This window comes from Cottoperca gobio, chromosome 15, assembly GCF_900634415.1.
Source record: "Cottoperca gobio chromosome 15, fCotGob3.1, whole genome shotgun sequence".
Taxonomy (NCBI): Eukaryota; Metazoa; Chordata; class Actinopteri; order Perciformes; family Bovichtidae; genus Cottoperca; species Cottoperca gobio.
The window spans coordinates 5253956-5281158 of NC_041369.1; the positions used below are offsets into that span (position 1 = coordinate 5253956).

The 27203-nt window shown below is 40.8% G+C and overlaps 1 protein-coding gene across 8 annotated transcripts in view; it reads left to right on the forward strand.

The window, feature by feature from the left end:
* The window catches only part of cfap46 (cilia and flagella associated protein 46), a 63706-nt gene that overhangs the window by 25878 nt on the left and 10625 nt on the right, over window positions 1-27203 (forward strand). For 6 of the 8 annotated variants that reach the window (XR_003833529.1, XM_029449943.1, XM_029449942.1 and 3 more), the window contains 29 exons: window positions 460-641; window positions 1047-1178; window positions 1308-1473; window positions 2638-2710; window positions 2855-2990; window positions 3093-3276; window positions 3793-3949; window positions 4605-4828; window positions 4956-5078; window positions 5391-5552; window positions 6538-6686; window positions 7310-7408; window positions 7516-7576; window positions 8175-8327; window positions 8562-8762; window positions 8858-8964; window positions 9439-9624; window positions 10474-10612; window positions 11856-12053; window positions 15371-15559; window positions 16825-16941; window positions 18789-18971; window positions 19810-19983; window positions 21170-21267; window positions 21568-21641; window positions 22224-22402; window positions 22947-23050; window positions 23367-23434; window positions 24143-24304. Coding sequence is in view for 7 of the 8 variants with exons in the window: in XM_029449943.1 (XP_029305803.1) it covers window positions 460-641; window positions 1047-1178; window positions 1308-1473; window positions 2638-2710; window positions 2855-2990; window positions 3093-3276; window positions 3793-3949; window positions 4605-4828; window positions 4956-5078; window positions 5391-5552; window positions 6538-6686; window positions 7310-7408; window positions 7516-7576; window positions 8175-8327; window positions 8562-8762; window positions 8858-8964; window positions 9439-9624; window positions 10474-10612; window positions 11856-12053; window positions 15371-15559; window positions 16825-16941; window positions 18789-18971; window positions 19810-19983; window positions 21170-21267; window positions 21568-21641; window positions 22224-22402; window positions 22947-23050; window positions 23367-23434; window positions 24143-24304 (4180 nt within the window). In the remaining variant the exon portion in view is untranslated. The remainder of the gene's footprint in view (window positions 1-459; window positions 642-1046; window positions 1179-1307; window positions 1474-2637; window positions 2711-2854; window positions 2991-3092; window positions 3277-3792; window positions 3950-4604; window positions 4829-4955; window positions 5079-5390; window positions 5553-6537; window positions 6687-7309; window positions 7409-7515; window positions 7577-8174; window positions 8328-8561; window positions 8763-8857; window positions 8965-9438; window positions 9625-10473; window positions 10613-11855; window positions 12054-15370; window positions 15560-16824; window positions 16942-18788; window positions 18972-19809; window positions 19984-21169; window positions 21268-21567; window positions 21642-22223; window positions 22403-22946; window positions 23051-23366; window positions 23435-24142; window positions 24305-27203) is intronic. The other 2 variants (XM_029449939.1, XM_029449941.1) reach the window with 2 other exon arrangements.

The following is a 27203-nucleotide window of genomic DNA, read 5'->3' on the forward strand; positions in this document are numbered from 1 at the left end:
TTCCTTGTCATTCTTCACCTCATTTTTCTTTTCCACTTCCCCTTAATCCTTTTAATCTTTCATTTTCTGTGTACTTCCAATCACTCTTCTCATCCCTTTGTCCCGGATTACCTCCTGAATTTGCTTTACACCTTGACTCTGTGCTATTACTTTTTCCCATGCTTTACTTTTTTCCCTCTAATCTTTGCTTACCACCTCTTGTCTTTTCCATCCTCAATTTGATTCATTTCTGTCACTTTATTTCCTTCTTTTTGTCATTCTTTGTCTTTCCCTCTTTTACCCCTCCTCCACATTTTCTCTATCCCCTGCTTGCTTTACTTTATCCCCCCCACTCTACGTTTTCCCTCCCTCCTTACCTCCCCTCTCTCTTTCCACCTTTTCTCTCACTCAATCCTCCTCTCCTTTTCCCTCACCCCCTCTATTTCCCTCCACTCTACTCTTCTCTTTCCTCACCTGAAGCTGGGGAGCATGGTGTCTGAATGCAGCTGGACTGACGCCGCGGTGGAGATGCAGGTGTGGTGCCAGCTGGCTGCCTTCTGCCACCATGCCAAGGACCACAGCTTGGTGTTGTTCTGCACCAAGAACGCCCTTCAGCTGGAAAAAGCAGCCACAGAGAGCCTCAATACCATGCCCTCTATTTTGTAAGTGTAGTTGTCTGATTACACTGTATTTAAACAATAAGAGAATTTTAGAAATGTCCGGTTAGATCAGTCTTTTTTTCTCTAACTCTTAAAAATGGACAATAGAGACCTCACTTGATATGTATGTGCCTTGTTATGGAAAACACTATAGGTTGGTGTTAGGAGTAGTTGAGATGTGTTCTTCCAAAGCTCCCTGAGGAGCAGGGGACATCTTGTACTTACTCAACAGTATTGCAGTTGATATAAATGAGCAAGCATTGCTTTCCATTTTTTGCATGAAGCTTGAGTGAATATGCAAAGTTTCAGATTGTTCTAGGGCATTTCAGCTTTACCTTTTGCTTGATTGATTGAGTGTTTGATTGATTGACTTTGATTGACAGCTAATATGCGTCCTCATGTCCCCAGGTATGGCCTGACTGCGGTGAATGAGATGCTGAGCAGTGCCTGTTGTTTCAGGGCTTTAAGTTTAGTCCATGAGTCCAATGGAGATGTACACACGTACAGAGAGGCTCTGAAGGCGCTTGTGTCCAGTGTCAGGTGCTGTTTACAGTCTCTTTATGTATTGACTAATGCCTTGGGCAGATGTACACGACATTGTATATTTTTTCTCTCTACATTTTAATTAGTTTTACCTGATATGTGCTTGCTATACTCCCTTGTCCACAGCTATGCAGAGAAGGCTGAGAATCCAGCATTGTGTGTTGCAGCTGCCAGGCATTACTGGAACACATGTCTACCACTGACACAGACTCCTGAGGAGAGATGGCAGCTCCAAGAGCCCCTGGAGAACATCCTGATTGCTCTGCTTCATACCAACACCAAACATGCAAACGTATGGACATATTCACACATTCACTTTAAGCCTTATAAATGATGTCAATTCTTTGTGTTGGTGCCATGTGTGAGCAGGAGCCAGAGTTGACTTTTTAGGATGCTTACTCAACTCAGAGCAAGATTTCCATAGATCTCCCTCGAAGTTTTAATGTGACATAGCAAAAACTAAGCATAGCTAAATGTTCATTGCATTTTCCAGTGCTGTTATTGGGAGCTGTAATGCAGTGTGCAGATACTCTTCATTTTTCCTTCACAGAACATGTTATTCAGCCTGGCTCTAATATATAGCACAGCCTACAGCTACCTTTTTGTTCTTCTGTATGTTATGCATTAATAAGGTGCAATTGAAGTCCTCAGCAGGATCAATGCAGCAGCACAGCAACAAGAGCACCACAGAAACACAGTCTGCACTTCTGTCCCAGCCCCTTCCCAGCCCCACCATCAGACAAGTCTTTCCCAACACTTTTAGTCATGCCAACTGCTGACAGGACAAAAGTTTTGCCAGAAAAGTGCTAGCAACACAATGAATAACAAGTGAGCAAAACAAGAATTGAATGACAGCCAAACTGACCTTTCATGTTCTGCCATTTTTAACAACTTTGCTTTGGTTGCTTTGGTTGTGGAGTAAAATAGGCATCAAAGTTCTCAAACTTGCTCAGTCATCTTTAATTGATGACAGAATTGATGAAAAGCTTTCCTGAAGGTGCTACAGGGGAGTAATGTGAGAAAACATCTCCCCAGTGCTGCTAGCGGATAGGAATCCAGCCAGGGGGATAAACACTCGTTCAAATGCAAAATAACTTAAAATCCATAATTGAACGCTTATGTTAGAATTCAGAATGATGTGCATCTGTGGTGTTCTCTCCAACCTGCCAGTGTTAACAGGACAAAATAAGTGAACAAACAGGGGAAAAATACCCCGGCTGTGTCTGGTCTTAACGAACTTGACAGACTACCTAACCAGGATAAGTGAACCCAGTAATGTTGCAGGCTCTGGGTGTGGAAGATAAGGGGACAGGCTGATACACTGGGCAAGGTCAGATAGCGATTTATGTTGTACTGTACATTATAGAGCTACAACCAACCATCCACCACTACCACCAACACTCTCCTATCATCCTTGTAGTGACTTAAGTATTAACCCTTTCAGTTTTTATTTCAGAAACAGGGCAAAGTGAGAGGCTTGCTGACCGTGACAACACTGCCTCTTAGAAGTTCTAAACATGAAGCAACTGGTGAGTGAAAAAAGGACCCTGAAATACTTCGACTGGTCTATTCGGACAGCTGAATTTCTTAGATCTACATGTATAATGACATTATAAACACACAGAACAGTCATCTAAATATGCATTTCTGTGTTTCTATAAATGTGTGAGTAGACGAGAAGGCCCTTACCCTGAGAGCAGCCATTTACAGTTTGTTGCTCAACATCCACATTGATAAGACGGACTGGAAAAGTGCCCTGCAGCTGCTCGATCAAGCTATAAGCAACATGCCTCGCACCAGACACAGGCTGTGAGTAAAATACAAAGTGCGGGTGGCTGGGGGACAGATATGAGAGGGACTGGGAAGGCCGATAGACCAAAATACATCTTCCTGTCCTCTCCGCTTTACCAGACCTCTGCTGAAACACAGAATACTGGTAAAAGCCCGACTGGGGGAAAGTGTACTGACGGACATGCAGAAGTTACAAGACGAAGGCGAGCAGTGCTGCTCATCGATGTGGCACCAGGTGGCACTGTGTGCTGCCAACATCACCCAACAGCTCACCTGCTACCAGCAGTCCATCACCTCTCTGTTGGTATGAGCTTTTTTACATCATTACCCAAACGTTACATTACAGTTCATCAACCTTATACATCAGCAGATTCATTCATTCAACCTTTATTTCAATCTTAAAGAGTCATTGAGCATAAAAACCGTTACATTCAAGAGTGGAGACATCTATTATCATGGTTTCAAATTGCCGTCTTCAGTAAAGTGAAGTCCTGTGTAGTCTTTTTGCCCTGAGGAACGGCAATATTTCTATCAAAGCCTCTAGCACCATCATGTGGAGCCACTGTGTCATTGCAACTGTGTTTCCAAGTGCACGTTGCTATGGCCTGGAATACAGGAGGAGAGCCTCTCAATTGGAGCGAGGTTACATTTAGGATAAGAGTTTGGTATACGACGAAATTAATCTGTTATACCATCCGAAGGCGTCTCTTCACCGTAAGCTCCAGACTACATTAAGGACTGATTCCTGTCAACAAAGGCAAAATGTAAAAGAAAAAAATACATGAAAGACTTTTTGATTGACTTTTGTGTTTGTGGACAGAGCGTAGAGACTCAGTGGCACAAGGTCAGCAGCCTTCTGCTAGAGTTTGGAGAGTGGCTGTACTGTCACGACTACTCCAACACGGATGCTCATCACCAGGTTCAGTGCGCTGTAGACATCCTTCTACACTCGGAAACTGAACAGGCAGACGGAGCAGGTAGAACTCATTGACTCATCTGTTCATTGTATCATGATACATAATTATTGTAGTTAATTATGCTACTGTGTACTCTAAAATCTAGAGGAGAAGTTAAAGGGATCCCCAGTCAGTTTATTACCTACAGTAGATGACGGTTCTGCAGACAGAAGTGCCAGCATAACCCTAACCCACCTAAACATAATCAGTTTAAGTGTATGCTATATTTAGAATAGACATTAACATGTGATCTGTCTGATCCAGAAAAAAGCCACAGCATCTGCAATGCAATTCAGTGTTTGTACTTTCATTTCAGTTGTTACACCGTGTACACATTAAACAAAGCAAATATTGTTCAGAGAAAAAGGAACTGACCAGACAAACACTCTGATTTCTCCACATCCTATTTGGGAACCCACTGAGAATAGTGAAGCACCAGTTAAAAGACTGCTGTCTTTTTAGTCTCCTGCTATGAGCCCCATTAACTATCCCCTGAGAGAACGAGTGGAAACTAATTACAGCGATATGTGCCTCTGTATTATTGGCTTTATTTGTAATTGCTAAAAGTAATTTTAATGATGCTGTTCAATGGTCCTTACAGATTATTTTACATATCCATCTTATTTCCTGTTAAACTCTTTGTCGCAGTAACCGTTGTACGTTATCTTTCCTCCAGTGGTTGAGTCCAAAAGAAGAGATTTGATCTCAGTGAAATGTGAATCCCTGGTGGGAGTCCAGTGCTTGTTATTGAAGGACTGTTTGGCCAATCTGAAGGAGGTGTGGTGCCTCGACAGCTTGGTACGAGCACACACTCTGCTCGCTGTCATGGCAGACAAGACTTCACCTGAGCACCAGCTTAACCTGCTCAGAGCCTACGTCTTTGTACTTCAGATATGGCAGGTACTGCATCTTTACCACATCATTGTCCTATCACTCAACTGTGTGTTAAAATAAGGCTGATTTTAAATGCAAATGATGATGTTTAAGTTGAGTATGGAACACATGTGGCCGCTGTTTGTCCCTCAAGGTGTCCATGGCAGTGGCTTATGAGATTTCCAATGAGATTGCAAAGAGCCAGCCACCCCAGCCTCCTCCCTCTGCTGGATCCAAAAAAGGCAAAGACAAGGGCAAAGGCAAAAAAGTGAAAGATGTAAGTCCTCTAGCTCAAATTTGATTTTGAATTTGATTGAGGTATTTACTTCTGAAGAATAATGCAGTTACATGACTTGTTTGTCAATAAGTGACCATTTGTTCCCTCTCTCAGTATGTATGATGAAAAGAAACAACAATTTGAAATGCTACCAAGTTACCACATGTCACAATATGTTAGTTTAGTTGGGGCAGTAAACATATTCTTGACAGGTATTTACTTAACTTTAATTAATGTACTTAATTTGAAATGCTGACTGCACACTAGTAATAACAACAACATATCAATTATGTGTCTCATCTGCGTGACCAGCCTCCTCCTGCAGAAGAGAGACCCAAACCTGTTGTCTTGGATCAGGCACTTCCTTCCACCCCAAAGGACTGGGCTCGCTTCGTCTGTCCCGACCAGGCCAGGCAGATCTTTAGAACCACCAGTAACCCCCAATGTATCAATACACACAGCATTACAAAGCAGGCAAGACTACATACCTGTCATTTCTCTCTGTGTCGTAACCTAATCTACCGCTGTTCTGTCTTTGATGTCAGTCTTCTTTTATTTTTTGTGAAGTGAGACATGACATGTGAGTCTAGACAAGACATTAATGCATGACAGGATTATTATTACAGTAATAAAGAGAGGGTGGGAAACGTGTTCCTGACTAGTGGCTGATAAAATCCCTTTGTTTTACCATTTTCTGTTAGTTTTTCCGTACCCAAATCTGTCGCACCTTCGCCCATCCTGAACATCCTTGGCAGAGTTTGTTTTCAACATAGCAAGGATTGTATCTGCTGGCTATATATGGTCAAAGGCTCAGCTGCCAAAAAGCATTGACTTGGTATCGATGTCGCTCTAAGAAGCTGTCACGTGACGAAGTGCGTTTATCGATCTGTGTTGGTCAAATTAAGATGTTTTAAAAGGTTGAAACCTCAGTATTCTGAATTCGATATGTGTTGCAATTCATTTATGTATCTACCACGAGAATGGGACAGAAGTCTGTGATGAGATTGGATTGAAATGGTACAAATAGGTTCCACCATGGGCCAACAGAAGTCGCTTATAGTAATCAAGAAGTCGGCTTACAGGGTTCATTTTGGGTCTTTTCTTACATGACAGCATATGGAAAACATGTTGTGTGTGTGTATATATATATATATATATATATATATATATATACACACACATTTATTTATTTTCATTTAAAAAGCATTTGTATTGTATTTTGATCAATAAAATGTATTGAATAGCTAAGCTTATATCATTATATTCATGTAATAAATATACACATTTCAATTAGATGGTAATCTACATGAGAAATAAAGAAAATGAAAATAAATTGTTTAGATAATAATAATAATCGTCAATTTGACCCGGACAGACATGATCACTGTAAGAGGCTTCCACTGTGTGTTTGGTATCCATTAGAATGCAATTTTTATTATTTTATTTTGTTTGGCCGTAGACTCAAAGCCTGTTTTATCTCAACCTGCTGGAAAAAGAGCTTCACTCCCTCTCACTCGACCACCTGACCCTGCCCATAATGCATCTAGCTGAGACCATTGCTCATGACCTTTTGGATAGGAGGAGCCTCTCCGACCTTTACCGACTTAGGTAAGAACACTGATAAGTTAAACGGGGTAGCTCCTCACATTTTACACGTTAAAGTCTTGTAAATGTTGTATGAAGCCTTTTGTGTCTCTCGAGGGAGCCGTGTTAAATTAGATAAATTGCTTCAGGTGATGTCACTCTCTAGCTGACACTAACATAACGCACCCAATCTCCAACCAAACTGTCAGCAGTCCGGTTGCATTGTGGGTAATCTAAATGGCATGTTTTGACAAGGAAGAAGGATACATGGAAGACAATATCTCGTCCTGCTGCATCAATTTTGATCATTTGAAAATGTTATCCAAGTGCAGCACTAAATCACAGGTGTACTCTTTTGATATTTTGCAGGGATATCAACAGTACTGAGAAGTCTTTTTTTATATAATACAGGCCAATTCCAACACTGGAATCTTGCCATTGCAAGATAATGAATAGATTAAAGTCAGCTGTGAAACGGGTGATTTATTTCAACAGTCAAAACCCAGGCAAGCACAGCACATTTGGGAACTGATGAGCAACTTGTGGCCGCATTGTTTACTGTCAGAAATCCAATTAATAGACGAATAATTAAAACATTTTATGTTGTAACTTTGTTTGTTTCCTGTTGCTCATTTTTTCCTAATTAGAATTGTGAGGACCTGTAGTCAGCTTGGTTTGGAGACACACTCACCGTATCAGGAGAAGCTCCTAAATCTGAGTAGAATCCAAGAGCAAGAACGGACGAGGTATGTCTGCTAAATGACCCGTAACGTAATGTCAACTCAGCTATAAAGATTTGAAGTTTGCACATTTTGCTTTTAATGACCTTTTGATATTATGTTCATGATTCCAGGTGCCACAAAGCGATTGCCTTTTCACAGAAGAGGAGAGGCCTTCACAAAGCGGACAATCAGGTCACCATGCTTCTCTCAAAATAAATATATCTATGTTTTAAATGTTGCATCAAATGCTCCACATTCAAAGGGTTAAAGAAGTCCCCATTGAAATGAATAACTTTACATTTATTCTAGTTTTATTACTTCTTAGAGGATGATTGGCAAGTGCTCACATGTGACTTATATTGGTGAAGGAAATGTACTTTATACTGTAATTATTCCTTTTAAAGAGTAACACTGAGTGAAAAGCAGCAGAAAATTACAACAGCATAAAAAAAAAACTATATTAAAAAGATACATTTAATGAGTGTTCCATATTATTTTAAGGAGTAGACGCTAAAATTAGCATACCCTAAGGTCTTTGTGATGACCTTGTAAACAGTTTAAAGAGCAGCTGTAGAGGATCTTAGTGTTTGTGGAGGATCATAAAATGACAGTGAGTCTGTGATATAAAAAAATACAATGGTTGTAACTTGTCTGGTCCTTCTCCATGTACAGTACGCTAGCCTGTGAACTTCACATTGAAATCTAGCATGGCACATGAGGAAGGACTTTTTCCACAGGGTTGTGTTAACAAGTTAACAATGTATTGTGCTATATCTTGGTGATTTTTCAGAAAGTTAAGGTGGAAGAAAAGGCTGTGTCTGGCCATGAGTGTATGGATGTGTGTTCTCAGGACATCTGGCTGGACAAGGCTGAGCTGTGCCTCAGTATGGGGCTCTGTCCAGCAGCCAGGCAGCTCCTGGCAGAGGCCCACTTTGTGGCTGTGGTGAGTTGAAACAGAAGAAGACCGCAGTGACAGACACAATCTGACCAGTCAGCTTTGCTCATATTGAATTTTCAAAAACAAAGTGTTTCTTTTATGTGAAAGAAAATGTAAACCTTCAATTTATTGTTAACAAGGATAGCCTTACTTATGGTCTCTAATTTATGCGTTAAGTATTAACTGCAATGGTCATTTTCTACCGTATTACAACTCTTACTCAATTTCCCTCCTGTTCAGGAGTTGGGAGACCAGAAAGCAGTTGCTAGGAGTTTGCTCAGTCTGGCCAGTCTGGCTTGTGAAGAGCAGAACTATGCCCAGGCTCTGATCCTGCTGGACAAAGCCCAAGCTCTGGGTGGGGATGAGGAGTTCTGGTACCAGCTCACCCTCACCAGGGTCAGAGCTGTAGTAGGCCAGAGAGCCCAAGACGCACACACCAAGGTATAGAACCACTGCCTTCTTACAGCCCTCTACACTACAATAACCTCATTTCTGAAGTGAAGACTTGTTCCATCTTGTTTTTTGTTCTGTCACAGGCTGATCAGAGTATAAAACAAAGCTGTGGGGCTCTGAAGCTGGTTCTGGAGCAGCGGATAAACAGAGTCCCAGAGATCACATTCTTGATCAGCTCATTAGAGATGAGGTAACCCCAAACCTCTATGTTCAAACCTGCTGAAGATGTGACTAAACAGCACACACTATAGGATATTTCTTGGTCTTTTAAAATGTCACATGGTTGGAAGTCCAATGCCACACAGTTTGCTGATTTTACTTTAAGGCTTTATTATAAACTTTTGCATTATTATTATTTGTATTGTTCCAATGCCTTTCCTAAAACTACAGACAAGTATATCCTGAGAAATTGTGGTTATAATGTGCACGCTTAGAATCCCCACATTAATGTATCATGAAAAGACTAATATGGATGTTAGACTAAAAGAAAAGTCAACTTCAACAAGTGAAATCTACTGTCAACATGTAACTGATGCATTACAAACATCCATTCAATGTCATATGTTAAATGTTTATCCACACTCAGATAAATTGTGACTCTAGGGATCATTCATGTAATCCTGTGGGAATGTAATCTAATGGGAAGTGTTGTGTTGTGTTACAGAGGTGCCATTGAATGTATACATGGCCTTGGTGGTGGTGAACCTGGAGAGACACTCCGCAGCACCGACGCTGTCCAGAGGCTAATGGCTGCCTGTGATACACTCAGAGAGTGTGCCAGTGGTTTCACTAAACTCAGCGATAGAGCTCACGCAGCAGAGGCTCATGCAGAGTGTGCACACGGTCTGAGGTTAGTCAGTCTGGAGTTAATCCGGACCTGGATGTTAGTGCAATTGCAAATGTACTTTTCTTTACACCATACTACATGCCATATGCAAATAAGAAAATGTGTCTACTTGGGTGCATGCAGATGAGCTCTGACAGTTAAATTCAGTCAGCACATAAAAGTTGAATTTAAGAATCATTTCATACTACTATTACACCTAACGAGGCTCTCACACAGCGGGAATATATTGTTATTCTCTCACTTTTTTCTTACATTTTACCTGCCGTGACAGCAACACTGATATTATTTTCACAAAAATGTTACCAAAGAATTAAAGGCCCAGTTTGTAGGATTAAGTGACATCTAGTGGTAAAGTTGCAAATTGCAACCAACCCCTCCCTTTCCAAGTGTGTCGGAGAACCTAGGGTGGCCTTCAGGTAACGTACATAGAGCCAGAGTTTGGTTTGTACATTCTGGACTACTGTAAAAACATGGCGGACTCCCTATGTAGTTATGAGGGGCTCATTCTAGGCTAACAAAAACACAAGGATTCTTAGTTTCAGGGGATTTTATACTAATGTTAAACATAGTTATGCATATTATATTCTCTTTCTGCCAATACATCCCCCAAAATCCTACACACTGAAGAATGTCAAACTGGGGAGTTACATGTCCTGCTGTCAGACGTTTAGCAGTGTCAGTAGTTGTATTAGGAGATTCCAAACAATACCAAGACATTTTAAATACAGCTGTCGACGGTGTTCCAACAGAGGATACTACTGGACAGACAGCCTCCTGCATAAAGGCCCTGAGGCAGATTGTGCAGTACAAGAATTTTCCAACAACAACTAAACTGTATATGTTGCTCTACAGAATCCTAGCCGACAACGCTACTTTCACAGAAGACAAACAGCGCTTCCTGCTCCATGGCCTCTCCCAGATGCAGCTAGCTGTGACAGCGCAGGAACAAGTGGCGCTGAATGCTCAGAGGCTGCTCCCCTTGCAGGAGGAGGTGAATAAAAGTGCATGCATGTTCCTTGAAAATCCATTTTAATATTGTGACGATAGCCTTGAAAAACTTGACATGGTCTGAGAAACAATTGCGTCATCCACACTTTTAAATCAGTAACAGCCACTTTACTTAACTTTCTTTAGAGGACACTGATCAGCAGAGAGCGGGGCTGAGAATGAACACCAGGAACAGAGCAGTGAGGAGAAGGTGTTGCTTGCTGTAAACTGGGGACGTGCATTTTCTCGGCTGTATCTGAGCATGTTTTTTAGTATTTTTGTTAAAGGCCCTTTTTGATGGCTAAATGACTTTGTGTGTGCTATCAGCATCTCATTTCTTAATGAGTCTAATTGATCGAATCACAATTAAGCTGCTGCATGAGCTTAATAAGGCCCTGTTGTGCCACTGTCATATTCCGGGGTTCTTGCCTGTGTGATGTGTGTGTATTGCTGTTTATATCTGAGAGATGTTATGACACCATCAGATAAAGCCTCCGTTACTGTGACTTGTCAACAGCAGATGGGTGTTAGAATCCTTTTTTATGGAGACATTATACAAGCTGTCATACAGATGAGGTTATCTGAAGGCTTTAGTGCCAGAGATGGCATGGCGTAACACTGCCTGCAGCCTTGATTTACATGTTGATGGAATCAAGAAAGAAAGATTGATTGAACAACTCTCACAGCTGCTGCAAAATCTTGATTTATTGAGTTTTCGATGAAATCGCCTGTGGATGTTTGAGGCTTGAATGTAACAGTGTGCTTTCAGCAGGTGGTGCTGCTACCCTAATGTACCTTTATGAGCTGGGATAGTTGTTGTTCTATAATAGATTCTACCTCGTTTAAATTAGTGGTGTTCAGTCTCCTTCAGACCACTGCCACACTTTCATGTTTGCCATGTCTCAAAATATTGGATCACACGTCTTGTTGCTCTTTGTCTGCGAACTGATCATAGCAGCAAACTCCTGCTCCCTAACCCTCCACTTGTGAATAGTTGTTTACGATTACCATTTAAATAATAGTCATACTTTTTAATATTATAATAAGATGGTGCTTCCGATTTGAGGTTGGCAGCACATTTAAATAGAAAAACAAATGGACTGCTGTGGAGTTTTCTTTTATCATTGAAACTTGAGTTCCAGTCTGTCCCATGCCTCACACATACTGATGTGTATGTTTAAGGTGTGTGTTACAGTTTCCTTTATCATGTGTGTGCTTACGACTTTGAGTTCTTTCATTCTTGCCAGAGTCATGGACTGTCACTGGCAGCCCTGCGGACGCTGCTGCGCCTGCGACTGGCCCTGGCAGAATTGTGTCTGGCCATGCTGGAGGTGCACTCTGCTGAGGAGAAACGCCAAGCTCTGGCCCGCCAGAGGAAAACCTCTGCTGAGATTGCACTGGAGGAGTTTACACGCTGCACACCTGAGCCCAACTCTTTAGAGCAGGTACGACAGTACACAAGCACCTTAAACCTGGCTCACCTGTGACATCTCATATGTTTTTAGATATAATCACACGTACCTGGTACATTAATGATGTGCTGAAGTCTTGCACTATAACACCAAGTAATGTAGCAAATGAACAGATTAAGCACTTTCACACTAACAAACTATTGCATTAACTGTTTATCTTATAAGGCATCTTATTTTAAAGGATAATTCATTTTTCTAGCATCAATAAATAAAAAACAACACCAACAACTGCTTTATGAAGCTTATACCTGAACATAAACAATACATGACTATATCAATATTCAAACATACACAAGACAAATGAAAATAAAATAAAAATGCATTCAAAATCAATAAAGACAAATAAAAAATAAATAGATAAAAAATGATACATGACTTTTTTTTAGAGCTGTAGTAATCGATAAATATAGAATATACACCTATCTAAGCGACAAAGCAGGGCTGGAACAGATGTCATCCTGTGCCCTGTGTCAGTTTCAGGTAGAGTCATGAGGGAAACAATTACTTAAGGCAAAGGAAGTGACAGATTGACACTTCAAAGAATACAAAATATTACTTTAAACATCAACAAGTTAAAGATCCATGTTGATAAAGTCTGGCTTACTACAGTATGTAGGTCAGAATGTGAGTTGCATGTCAGTACCACTTGGGGACGCTAACATGCAAAGTAACTGTACAGCCCCTGAACTGTGAGCACTCCTGAGAGCAAACCTCTGGTGGATAACCAACACATGACAGTGATTTTTGGCTCAGTGGGCACAACCCCCCCCCCCGCATTATTTATGTAGGATTTCTTACTACAGTGCTGGGTTGAGGAGAAAGATATACTATGTTGTGTGCATGAAATGCTTGAAAGGTTGCCACGGTTTATGGATTTGCATAAACTTGACTCCTCTGAACCAATAATCCTCAAGAAAACAAAGAGCTAAATATGATGGAATAATGGATTTACTGTATTGCATTCTGGATATGTTGCAATTATCTTAATAACCTAGCCTCTTTCGAAGGTGGGCGAATTTACCCGAAAATACCTACAAACAACATACCCAAAGTAAATTCTTCTGCTGCTCTTCAACCATTTGCACCAGCTGCATGATTTTGGGCTCATTCAAAAGATAACTCTCTTATTGTTCTTGAACAGTGACAAATCACTCCAGGTGCTTCTGGCACTGAGTAATAGTGGTCTGAATATACAGAATTTGAAGAAAATACACTCCGTCTGAAGTTTGTTGTTGAAAAAGATGTCTGAAAATGGGTATAGCTGGTAGTCCAGAGCTGAAATACACAATAGAAACATAGAACCAAGTGTTATCAAGTTCACCACCAAATTTCAGATAAAAAGGGATAAAAACTTAATTTATTAGACAGGTTTTTCTAAGAGTAACACCAGGCGTACACCAACTGTGCAATATGTACATGTACATATTATAATATTTATTAATAATTTTTATTTTATTTTATTTATAAATAACTATTATATACCCATATTACCTGTTAGTAGTAATCACACAGAGTAAGTGAAGTATAAAGACATTCTAATATTTTTATGTTTTCTTTGTATTTATTTCTGTACAATAAATAATAAATATTATTTTGGAAATAAACTTTATTTTGAAAAAACAAACCATGGGAAGTGACGCATCTAACGAAAGAGGCGCTCGTTTTCTATACGATGCACGCGCCACCAGGACGCTGAGCTGGTCCAGGGTCAGTCTGTAACAAAAGAAGTGGGTGGGCACTTTCTTATCAAGTTGACACTCATTGGCTCATGAAGGTTGCAAAAGACCCATCGAAGCTCCGATTGGCTCAAATGAAGTGTCAATCTAACGCTGAGAGCCCGCGCTAAAACCAGGATGTGTCTGTACCGTGATGAGAGCACGAGATATTAAGTTATGACTGTTTATGATCACATAATGTAAAAATCGATCAGCTGATTTCACAGATTGCAACACCTGTTCATGGACTTTTATCGATGTGACGATGTTCACAGTGGATATCTTTTTCCCGGAAACGAACGTGTGGACCTCTGGCAATGCCTTAGGAGCGTCTTTTTCAAAATATTGCTGAAAAGAGGATATTTATGAGGCTTTATAGGTAAGTTATGATTTTGATATTGAGTGTACTTGCTAGTTTGAGGAGCAGATTGTACCGCTGTTGTGATTTTCATCTCCATATTAAAATAGACGAGAAATTCGTTTTTCAGAATTAAAACATTTACATGTACAGGCACCTGCTGGGCCCACCGGTGGGCCTGCACACAGGCTTTACACGGGTTTTAGGCTAACCCTAAAACTCCAGTCACAAGTTGGATACACTATTGCAAGTGAAAGTCTTCAGTGAGAAAGGTTACAATCAGTATTCATTCAAATGACACCAATGACTCTGCTTTAGTCGCAGGTATTTATTGGCTCCAGCTACAATCGACTGGTGGAAATATGACACATGGGTGGACAGGCTCATTTCCGCCACTTTAACGGCTCAATGCTATCGCAGGGATTTGACAATGTGATCACTGAATAACACACTTTGTTCCAACTCAACAGAAACAAAATACAACTCATCAAAACCTTCTTTGAAAGTCCTTCCACTCCAAATACACCGAATGAGATGTGAAAAGAAACTGCTGTTAATTGCCACCACCACACTACATTGACAGAAACAATAATTTGACCTCACTGATCATCACACAACACACTTCATTCAAACTCGACGGAAACAAAATAAAACTCATCAAAAACCTTTTTGTTGGTCTTTCCACTGTTCCAACAATCAGCAACTCTAACCCGGTTTAGTGGAAACTGCTCATTTAATATTAATAGTTTAGATTTAGAAGCTGAGAAGGGCATGACTATTATTATTATTATATATTATTTGAAGGAGAAAGCATACTTTATTAATCTCTAATGGGGAAAATCTATATGTTCAGTCTGCTGACATGTTTTTACACACAGGCCTAAACAGGACTTGTACACATGCATTAATATATAGAGAGATGTAAATCAGCTAAATCTAAGCACACAGTTAAAAGACCATATAAATGACATTAACAAATATTTCATCCAAAATGTAGTAAAAGTGAAACTGTTCAAATACTTTTAAAATCAGGTGCTGAGAGCTGCATTATGTAAAGACTTGCGAGGCTATAAATAAAGTCTTTATTAATGTGTTTTAAGGGAGGATTTAAAAGCAGAAATTGAAAGATGCTATAATTGAAAGATTGAGATCTTTGTGTATCCAAAAACTTTTTTGTATCTCCGCATATGACCTTCACTTCATTGTGTCTTGTCCAGGAATGGGGGACTGTGGGCACTACCTTGGGACAGGTGGCTCTGGGACAGCTGGCTGCAGTCAGCACTCACTCCCTGGACAACATGGAGGCCAGAGCTTGCTGCCTGAGTCTGACGGGAAAGTACCTCAGACTGCTGGCTGCGCAGGAGGACCCCCTGTATCTGTGTGCTCTCTGGGACACACACAAACAGGTAGAGAACACAAACGTTCACATATAAATGCAGACATAGTGCTAATGTACACATACAGTATGTCTGGTACACAGAGGGTTCAAACAGGCTCTGTAGTTCAGATAGGAAACTGTGGAAATTCACCGGTTATTTGCAGGAGGAATATCAGGAAATACAATTAATAGATTAGAACTAGAAACCAGACTGTTGGAAACACAGAACTATATATTAAATGTACCCGCTTCTCTATTCAAATACAAAATCTCTTGTATCAGACCTTCAGGGGCCTAATAACTTTGTGTTCCTAATCCTTTAGTTTAAGAAGTTTGCCTAAGAACTTCATGACATTGGATGGATTCATGAAAATATCAAAATTGTCTGAAAAAAGGGGCACTTCACCAATTGTGTAATGTCTTCTGTGGCTCTGGAGGGAATTTTATGGAGCTTATTAAAAATACTATTGAGTTGTATTATTGTAAATCTAGCTTCCAGTGTTTGTGTAGCTTGACTCATACTTGGATCTAAAAGTCAGGATATCTCGGCAGCTGCAGCTTCGACTTCAATCGTTCTTCTTTTAAATCACTTTATTTTGATTCCACCATTTTTATGAAAAAGCAATACTAAATCCCTGAAGTACCCAGATATCAACCATCCCTGAACAGGGCTCTAAAAGCTTCTAAGGAACTGAAATTGTTTACATGATGTTTAGAGCATTGAGTGTTGATATGTGTTGCTGTTCTGTATATGCAGTGTAGGCTTGTGGCATCATCAGCCTACATCAGCTCATATACCTGGTATTTATTTACTGTTGTTTCCTGACTTCTCTAGCTGCCCCTAATGTTAGTTTTAAAGTAAAACCGAAATCTTGAAATGACAACAGTGCATCGGTCCTGTTTTGTAAGTAACTCTACTCCAGGCTGTTTATACTTTCAGAAATGTTGTGACAACAAAAACAACATACCAGACGAAAATCACTTTTTAAGTTTTGAGCACACTATTACTTAATTGATGTAAGTCATATAAACCTTCGGGGATTTGACTTGCAGGCCTTTTTGGGAATCCTGATGCGGACACACACACACAGACACACACACACACACATCAATGGACATATAACCTGGAAAAAGTTGCTACAAAGGGTGAAAAGCTTATAGTGATTAGAGAGATGGATATCCGCTTACATCATTTAAGAGAGAGAAGCTCAGGGTCTTCATGGTTTGTGATCACAAGGGGATTTTATACTAATCACGCTCACTGTTCTGTGATCTTGAAATAACTTTGTGCAGAATGAGGCCGGGTCTGATCCTAAAGCAGCTCCCGTGGAGGATGAGAATTCAGAGAAAGGAAAAGAATCAAGCAGAAGAAAGCCGAGGGTGACCTCTGTCAAAAGTGCTGAGCTGCAGGTACATACCTCCTGACAAGTGATCCCATCTCCTCTGACTCATCTCTAATCTAAGGTGTTTATACTGAGGTTCACCTCACATCTCAAATCCCCCGTAGGTAAATCCCTGGGCTCTCTGCATAGTTCTCATATTGAAAGTCAGCGCAGAGAGATCTACTGTCCACATCAAACTTGGTTCAGAATAAAACGGGGGCAATGTTTTATTTATGTGGCAACATTTTGGAATATTAAGAAAGACTGAATTGGTAATGTTTGAACTTGACTTGAGTGTCTGCATTGAGACTAACTGTAATGATACAAACTGTATCATGTCATTTGAATCCTATAAAATAAGATGCATGCCTTCACAGACTAGACATTAATCACTTCATTTATTGTGCTTCTGTCCTTTAGCTAGACAAAGTTACCTGCCTTTAAAAAGCATACTGTGGAACTTATCTAGCCTTATGTAGAAACATAAACCTTCAACATGTGAATTATTCTGTTCCCTTTTAAACTATGTTGAAATGTCGTATCTACGAATGTAAAAACATTTAGCATTAATAAAGCGTTGTGGCTGAACTTCTGGCTGAACTGCAGATTGAGGCCTTTAGAGGGCCCCTGTGTGGGCTTAACATATACAATGTTTAATTGTGATTTGAGTCACTTAGTCATAGTTTAGTCATCTGGATCTTAAATTGTCAGAGAAGCAAGTTTACTCCCATGATCTTTGGTTATTGTTTTGATTGAGAGCCCCCTAGTGGCAGAACATTACAAATGTTCCCTGTAATTGTTGTACTCTTATATATGATGCTTTTGGATTATTATTGCTACTGCATGTATGTTGCATTGTAATGTTGTAGACGTTTAAGGCCGGGGCTCATTTGAGCTGTATCATCACTGTCCTGTAAGAACCACGTCTCTCTAGAAGTCACTTTGACATGAGCTCAGAAAAACAGCTGTTTCCAGCTTTGTGATGATTCATCCTCCAGCTCATCCAAGAGGCTTTTTAAATTGTTTATTTAGCTTAAGAAGTAGGATAATTTTCTCAAAGCATGAGGAAAACTTTATCCTTTAGTTTGAATGGTTTCACTGGACAGGAAGGGGGTGAACAAATGTAATCTGTAAAGTAACTAAAGCTGTCAGATCAATGTACGAGTGTAAAAAGTACAATATTTAACTCTTTAGTGGAGTAGAAGTATACAGTAGCACAACATGGAAATAGTTAAGTAAAGGACAAGTAAATTGAATTTATAATTAAGTACAATACTTGAGTAAATGTACTTAGTTACATTCCACCACTGATGTGAACAGATCCCTTCTTAATGTAATTCCAGTGGCAGAGATGTGGTACAAAACCCACAGTCCTCACTCAATGAAGCTAATATGAGACCTCAGAAGTCTGATTGAGTTACACTTCCTGTTGTCCAAGATTCCGTCGCCCTCAGCTCACCTTAGACACACTGTCCAAGAAAACAAGAAAGTTCTCTAAAGCCTGTAGTAAGCTTCATATTAGCTGCAGCTGAACGTTGGAATGTATTTTTGCAGTAAAAGGACTGTGGATTTTTCCCCCTGAAAACTTCAATTGGAGACAAGTTAGGAAAAAATCACTCAACAGTATGGTGAGGAGGAATGATTATAGCAACTAATAACTCATTCAGTGTGCATACAGTATGAGATCCAGATTCACTGTACTGTGTATTGATGTCGATGTAATTTATGTACACAGTGTAACATACATGTGTGTGTACTACAGGTGTATATGTTCGATTGATTGATATGCAGACTTACTGTACAAGAATGTTAATCTGCTTTCATTTTGTGTATGTGTGCGTGTACATGTGTGTGTCTGTGATGTCTCCTTATCAGTGCAGGAGGCATCGAGCTCAGCAGCTTTTGGCACAGGCCAGTAAGGCGCTGGCTGAGGCCATTAGCCTTTGTCTCCAACACAAGCTGCCCTCCTCCATCCTGGCTGATGCCTCTCTCAACATGTTGGAGTGTCATGGCCAGTCTGACCCTGCAGAGGCAGGTCAATATCTTGCCCTGTTTCAGGTATTGTGCATCCCATCAAATGTGCATTTTTTTTACTACATTGTCTAAGTGTGCAGTGTTTGTATAATGTCTATACAAAGACTGTAAAAGAAGTGGACGTAGTCACCATGACGTCACACATTGATTTGTGGACTAAGAAGTCTAAGACGAAAACACGGACATGCAAACCGGACAACGCCGTGGCAGCGTCCTGTCAATCATAAGGTAGCTACGCCTTAAAGCATACCCTGCTTTTATAGTTTTTATAGTGAAGGCATAACATTTATGCACTCATTTCTATAAATGACACTTTAGAAAGTTCCATAAAGAGTACAGTGTATGAAACATGGGTCCAAATGCTGCCTCTGACTGACTGTATGGTCTCAATCGCTAGTCTTCTTCAATACAACACAGTGTTCATTCTGTAAAAGCAGGGTATGCTCTGCTTTTATAGTTTATAGTAATTAACACTATGTTGTCCGGTTTGCATGTCCATGTTTTTGTCTTAGAACGTTAACCCTTTCACAGTGTGTTTTCAGTTAATTGTAACGTTTTAATCGCCTGAAAATGTCTTGTTCAGCGTTCGGTTGTACTTAGCTCCTCTCGTGTCACTTCTGGTTCCAAAAAGACAGGATGGCGATGGCCAAAATGTCAAACTCCAGGCTTCAAACCGAAGTCCACAAATCAATGGGTGACGTCATGGTGACTACGTCCACTTCCTTTTCACAGTCTATGGACTCCACGCAGGTGGCTCTATGCATCTGTTCCCACACATCATCTTCTCTTACGTAGCGGTTCTCCTACTATAATTCTTGCTATTACCAATAGTTCCTTCATCCATCTGCTGTTTTATTCCCAGAGCTGCTGCACTGCTGCGATGATGGCTGAGGTCCTAAGTTCTGCCTGCGCTGGCACCAGTGTGTCCCAGCTCTCCGCTCTGCTCAGCCTTCACAGGAAACTGCTCCTCTCTCAGGAGGAGAGTCCCAGCAGCATGCTGAACGGAGTGGAGGACTCCCTCAATAGCCTCTCCAAGGTACCAGGTCACCAAACCCCCCCCCCCACTCATGATTTATGGAGGCTGTCATACTTGGCTCGGCAAATTCCCTTGATGGGACACACACTGTTATGGCCTTTGCTCTGAATGCGCTCCTAAAACCACACCGAGTACTTGACCTTCAAACACACCAACATGTACAGTAGCTGTTATGTGGGACAGCTTTGTGGCATCTGCAGCTTGTGAAGAAAGTACAGCAAGAAGTTTCCCTATAAAAGGCAGAAACATGTTAATGTGTTAATATTACCAGTAAAAATACATATTAATAGTTGCTAATAATTGACCTTGGTGGTATAATTGGTTATCTGATTGGTTAGTCCTTAATTGAACTTAAAACAAGTGAAGTGACTCTTGTTTAATTATGTTATGATCAGATATATTACCGACATGACAAAGCAGAAACTGATTGAGATGTTATCTGATAACATGGACTTGACTAAAATGTCATCGTGTTATCTGTGATGTTTTCTGACAAATCATGCCTGGTACTTTTGTAAATCTAAATATGTCCACATGTGCGCACACATACAGACACACACAGCTTCACTCTGCAACATGTTTAATTCATTCAATAGAGTATTTATATATATTATTTATTACTGGCCGTAACAGTGATAGTTTTCACCTTGTGAGTCTGTGTGTGTGCCGTCATGGCAAAATGTGCTCCGGGAGACACCTACTGTACAGGGGGATTCTGAGATTCTGCAACTCTGTCCTTTCAGTTTGTTTGATTGAAACCACAACTCATAAGTTTCCTATAACTAATAAAATGATGCACGACAGAAACACAGCAATGCTAAAAAAAAAAAGCACCTGATTTCCTTTTCGGGGACATTTCTACTTAGTAACACAGTTTGATAAAATGACAACACTAAATGCCTAAAATGTAAATCTAATATTAGTTTACTGACAACAAAGACACTTTGAATTCTTCAATGTTTGAAATGTTGAACTTCTTGCAGAAAACACTCAAACCTGGCAAGTCTTTTGGGATCTGAAAATATATTGGAAAGGACAATTCAGCTTTCCCCTGTTCCCTTATACTGTATCTCTGGTGATCTGCTGTACATCCTCTATTGTGAAAACGGCTTTTTCATGTTCTGAAATCTAACTTTTAAGCACTTTAAGTTTGTATACTATACTGATAAATGTGTGGTGTCTGCAGGCCTTCAGCCAGTTGACCATCCACCCCAGCCACCTTAATATCCTTGCAGAGCTTCCGCCCAACCTGAAAATCCTGCTGCTCCAGCATTCTGAAGATGGGTAATTCATATGTTGTCCTTGTCTGCTTTCTCTAACTCTTTCTCTTTCTTTGCCCTGCTGTAAATGACGTCCTCATCTGCCTCTGACAGTTTCATGGTACATAAGTAAATGACTGCAAGTCACAATAGGTTTGGGCTAAAGTAATACTGCATCTGGAGAAGAAGGGGCCTGCTGTGTGGTACACCTGCCACTAGAGGGCTGATTGTTAGACTTGTTGTGTACTTGTGGATAGAGATGGGATGCATCTGTTTATGTTAACATACAGTATACAGGTAAAAGTGTTTGTTTGTTTCGTTTTAGGTCAGACCTTTTTGGGGCCTTCTATGAGATGACCAAAGCTCCAAATCAAAAGGGAAAGACGACGCAAGCTACAGGTTAGAGTTGTACATTTATTTAAACCAATGTTCACAATACAAAGGCTGTCAGACTTCCTATTAATGTAAGAGATGTGGGCCATTTCAAACACAAGATGTACTGCATTTATGTATTTCTGTTCCTAGCATTGTGCCAGCATTTAAATTGAGCCAAATTCATTTAGTATTCCCAGGTAACATTTATCTGCAAGGCAGAAGAAACGTTCAGATTTAACGAAGACGAGGAGAGAGGAAGAGAGTGTAGAATAAATCAGCCAAATTCCCCCTGTTTGGTACAGGCCTGGCATGTCCTCACAGGGTATTAGCATACTGTATTACCTGCTCGCTCCACCTCGCCTGGGACTTGTCTGTGGAAAAAAAGTAACAGGCTGGCATCTTCACCCACTGCCTGTGAATGAGGGAAAGAAACAGAAAAGACAGTGATGAAACAATAAGATGAGACAGAAGCAGAGAGAGGGGGCTCTAATAAAAGGTCCAGGAGGAGGGGGTGGAGGTGCTCATGGGGACCAATTACGGTACAAAGCCAGTGTGCGTCTGTGAGTATGCACGTCTAATTGTGTGTCAATAATTCTGTTGTTGCAGGTTCCCTGACGTGCTCTAAGGTGGCCAAGGTTTCAGTCTGCCCACAGGCTCTGCTGTCACTGAGGAAGCAGACTCGGGCCTTTGGCCTGGAGACTAGACATGCCCTCCTCAAGCAAGCCTGTTGGCACAGTGCAGAGTGCAGGCTGGAGGACTCTGAGGAGCATCGTGTTTTTCTCCATGTATGTCTTATTGAGACCTCTGCTCTTCTTTCACTCTCTATATTAACATATTAACATTATCCACCGCAAACCTCATAAATAAGTTCACTCCACTGCAATTATTATCATCTCGCTCGTGTTCCTTCTGGCTGACTGGGGACGGATGACTTTTACATCCAAGCTTTGTGTTGCTGCAATAGATAATAGATGTGTGTATGAAAGTAATCAGTGGCCCTGAAACAATAAATACTGCATTACAGCTACTGAAACGTTCTTCCTCTTTGCATGCTTCCGTGCCGGTGACAGCATTATGTTCTTGGGTTGTCGCCCATCCCCTTCTCGTGAAGCAATATCTCAGGAACACCTTACAGGAGTTTCTTCCAATTTGGCACAAATATCCACTTATATCTAACAAAACACATTTTAATTAGAAAACTCAAGAATAAATGTGCTAATAATGAAAATGTCACACAAAGTCTAATAGGATATGATCAATGATGACAACTTGCAGAGGCCTACTACCCATGAGGTAGTAATTCTAGTCTTTTCTTGTTCTCCTATACAGACATCTGCTGCAGAAGTGTTAGGACCTCATTTCAGAGAAATTGTTCAAGATATGGAAGACTATTTGAATCCTCTTCTCACACAGTTTGACTTCTCATGCTTAAGGTGAAGTACTGTACTATAGGTCATCAGATTCCCCAATTTAAGTCTACTACAAAGACTTGATGAATTTCATTTAGTTTTCACAGCCTGAGGAAGGAAAGTTTGCTACTTTTGAAGTGAAGATTTGTCTGTTAATCTCGGTTGGTCGGGTTTGTTCCACTGTCTGCGTTCACAAAAGCATGCAGCAAGCTTACTCAAAGCAAGTGCTGCATGTATCTATTTCTTACACTTTGTCACACTATCTGGTTCTATCCTACGTCTGTGTCAGTCATACCGTAGTGTAGCTGGAGTGATTCTTACCTGTTCTCATCTCCCTCAGGCCCCAGGCTGCACCATCAGTCCCTGAGATGACCAAAGTAAGAGATAAAGAAGACAAAGGGAGCTCAGGTAAAGGAGGAGCATGTACAGTCTGAGCTTGCTGGTGTCTGTGAAACCCTAAGGGCCTTGTGGTTATCTACAGCCAACATCTGCTTTGATTCCTATCTGTATTATTGGCATGTTTTATAGCTCATCTCCCTCAGGCCAATGTTGTTTCTGCACCTGTGATTTAATGTGATACATGCTGATTTACACACACAATTTGATAACTCAGTACTTTTACAAGGCACAGTTGGGATTATAGTGCCAATAAACTGTTTTTAAATAATTAACTTAAATGAAATTTGTTGGAGAAATCAAACTTTACCAGTTAGAAGTTATGAACTTCACAAGTGGAGAAGGTGGTTGAACAGCTAAATCTTAAAGTTTAAAAAGAAAAAGAAACAACAATCTTCTATTGTCATGACACGTACAATATATGAGGAAATGTTTCAAGGTCCAAGGTTTCTTAATTGGTACCAATGTCGGTAAATGTGTTCAGGGAAATTCAGCTTTCCACAGTTAAAATAAGACATCGCCTTCAAAGGCACCAAAACAATTACAACAAAACAAGCATCATATAATAACAAAAATACTATAAAGTGTGTGTGTGTGTGTGTGTGTGTGTGTGTGTGTGTGTGTGTGTGTGTGTGTGTGTGTGTGTGTGTGTGTGTGTGTGTGTGTGTGTGTGTGTGTGTGTGTGTGTGTGTGTGTGTGTGTGTGTGTGTAAATTACCAGCAGAACCAGGGGAGTATGTGGTATTGCTGGCAGACAGGAAGTTGCTGGAGTTGCCGCTGGAAGCCTTGTCCGTCCTGCAGGAGGAAGCCCTGAGTTCTGTGTCTCGAGATTTCTCCCTCCAGCTTCTCCACAGCCGCCTGAACAGAGAAGAACCAGAACAAGGTAACAGAAACACACGTGCACACACATTTTCAATCACTGTCAGTGCCTCGGGATTCCTAACCATTCCCATAAACATTCAACGTTAAGACCATCAGATAGCAGTAAGTCTTGTCTGTGTAGTCTGTTTTGACTTGCTGTTAGCCACGTCATTTCATTCTGCCTGTTATTACTGCCCTAATTAAACACGGACCATGCTTAAATTGTTACTAATGCTTTTTCAATTGTCCAAAGAATGGTTAATCCAGACCTATTATCAATCATTTAAATTTTAATATCCTTTGCTAATTCTAAGAAACCACAAGCGTAATTCAGTGGTACAGATAATGTACTCTCTCTCTCTCTGTCTCTCTCTCTCTCTCTCTCTCTTTGTCTCTCCTCTCTCTCTCTCTCTGTCTCTCTCTCTCTCTCTGTCTCTCTCTGTCTGTCTCTCTCTCTCTCTGGCGTTCTCTCTCTCTGTCTGTCTCTCTCTCTCTCTGCGTCTCCTCTCTCTCTCGCTATCCTTCTCTCTCTGTCTCCTCTCTCTGTTCTGTTCTCTCTCTGCGTCTCTCCTCTCCTGTCTGTCTCTCTCCTCTCTGCTTCGCTACTCCATCTCGTCTCGCTCTCTCGCGTCTCATCTGTCTCCTCTCTCTCTACGTCTGTCTCACCTTCTCCTTCTCTCTCTCCCTCTCCCTCATCTGTCTGTCTCTCTCTCTCTCTGCTCTCTCTCACCTCTATCTGTCTCTCTCTCGATCTCCTCTCATCTCATCCTCATACTCTCTCTCTCTCGTCCTTCTCATCTCTGTGTTTCCTGTCTCTCTGTTCTCTTCTCTCTCTTATCTGTTCTCTCTCTCTCTCTCTCTCTTCTCTCTGCTCTCATCTCACATTCTTTCTCTCTCTCTCTTCTCTCTCCTCTCTCTCTCTCTCTCTCTCTCTCTCTCTCTCTCTCTATCTCTCTCTCTCTGCTGCTCTCTCTCTCTGTCTCTCTCTCTCTCTGTCTCTCTCTCTCTCTCTCTCTCTCTCTCTCTCTCTCTCTCTGTGTCTCTCTCTCTCTCTCTCTCTCTCTCTCTCTCTCTCTCTGTCTCTGTCTCTCTCTCTCTCTCTCTCTCTCTGCGTCTCTCTCTCTCTGCCTCTCTCTCTCTCTCTCTCTCTCTCTGACAGTAAAGCCTACATTAAAACTATCACAACATGAGATATGAAATCCCCCTTCCCTCTCACATACTATCTAGCTAGCACTATCGAAACAAAGTGCTAACATAGTAAAGCCCGCCTCTATCTTGATTTGATTGGCTGCCCAGGCCAACTCTCAGCTTCAAAGCGGTAGTCCACTAACCAATCTCTCAGTGGCTTCGTCCTCTTCTTATATACAGTCTATGATGTAAACAAAGTACAAAGTAGAAACAACAAAGAGGAACGAAGTGTTGGACTGTCAACATATCAACATATTACATTTGCCATGTGAATGTCCATTAAATGTAGCCATTTTAATGTGCCTGCCAGAGCAATTTAGAGTTTAAGAGAAGAACAAGTTTAGGTTTGATATAAGAGCAAACTCAAACTGAAGTCAATGGCAAATGTTTTGTCTCCTTAATCCTTTAAAACAAATGCTAGCTCTCTGTAAGAAGTGCTCAGCTGACATGTAACGCAAAGGAAGGAGTGAAGTTTAGTTTAACAGCCGTTAACTGTTGTTTAGTTTAAATTACTAAAGTTTCACTCTAATCAGAGTTGCCACATTGTTCAATGTATTGTGAAGACCAATAGATTGGAGAATATCTGCGTTTAATTTAATTAATTAATTTTCACTGCCCAAAAGTGTGATTGGAACACAGGGCAGGGGAGTATCATCAGGGAGGACTTTAATATTTCTCATGTTAAAAAAAAACAAATAAAAACGCATTTGCTTTATTTATATTTGTATTTATATTATCCACTGCATTGTGTCCCTCTCCAGTCTCACAGGGTTTTTTTTTGTAAAATCCCAAGAAAAAAGTCCAATGTTTTTTTGGCAATGATGCTTAAATCCTCTGGGGAAAAAGGGAGTAGAAAGAGCACTGAGTCTGACGCTGCAGACATCTTTACCTTTTTAAAGGTTGAATCATTTGCATAATCTGAGTGAATGTTCAAAGGTTACTGTTAACTAGTGTGTGTGTGCGTGTGTCTGTGTGTGTGTGTGTGTGTGTGTGTGTGTGTGTGTGTGCGTGTGTGCGTGTGTACGTGCATATACCACAGGCAAGAAACTACACATGTATTTCCTAACAAATGCCTGTATCAAATACATGGCTGATCTTTTTCTGGACCATCGTTACCATAATCACGACATCTACAGTTTACCGTTGTGTCAAGAAGATATAGTGCCTCAAAGGGTTATTTGTTATTCTGCGCAGTGCTTTCGTGACGTATACACAGGACAGCTTAGCACAAACAATGAAAAGACAAATGTTAATGTTATAAATGTAAGTTCTTATTTTATATAACTCACCCGTTTAAATTATATTAAGGCTTAAAGTTATTTATAATTAAGGGCATGGCAGGTTTGAGTGACAGGTAGGTGCCCTAACAGGTCGCTAGCCGCTAGTGTCTCTCTGCTGCGTCACCCCGGGCCTGCCTCAGCCTCACCTCACTGCCAAGATGGTGACAGCCGCAGGCGCCCACTATAAGCATCACAACGGCTCTTCAGAAACCTATGGGTGACGTCCATATTTGATACACTCTATGAATGTTACGTAACTAACGTAGGCATACTTATTTGACACACTTAGTAGCCTACACATTGAGCTGTGACCTTTGTCTTCCAAGCATCCTGCAGCTCAGTGGTTCAATGTGGCAGATTTAACAACTGGGCCGTAAAACTTCCATAAACTGGAACAGAAAGCAGACTGAAAGGTCTGAAACGTTTGCCCGGAGCTTGCCGTTAAAGGTTGAC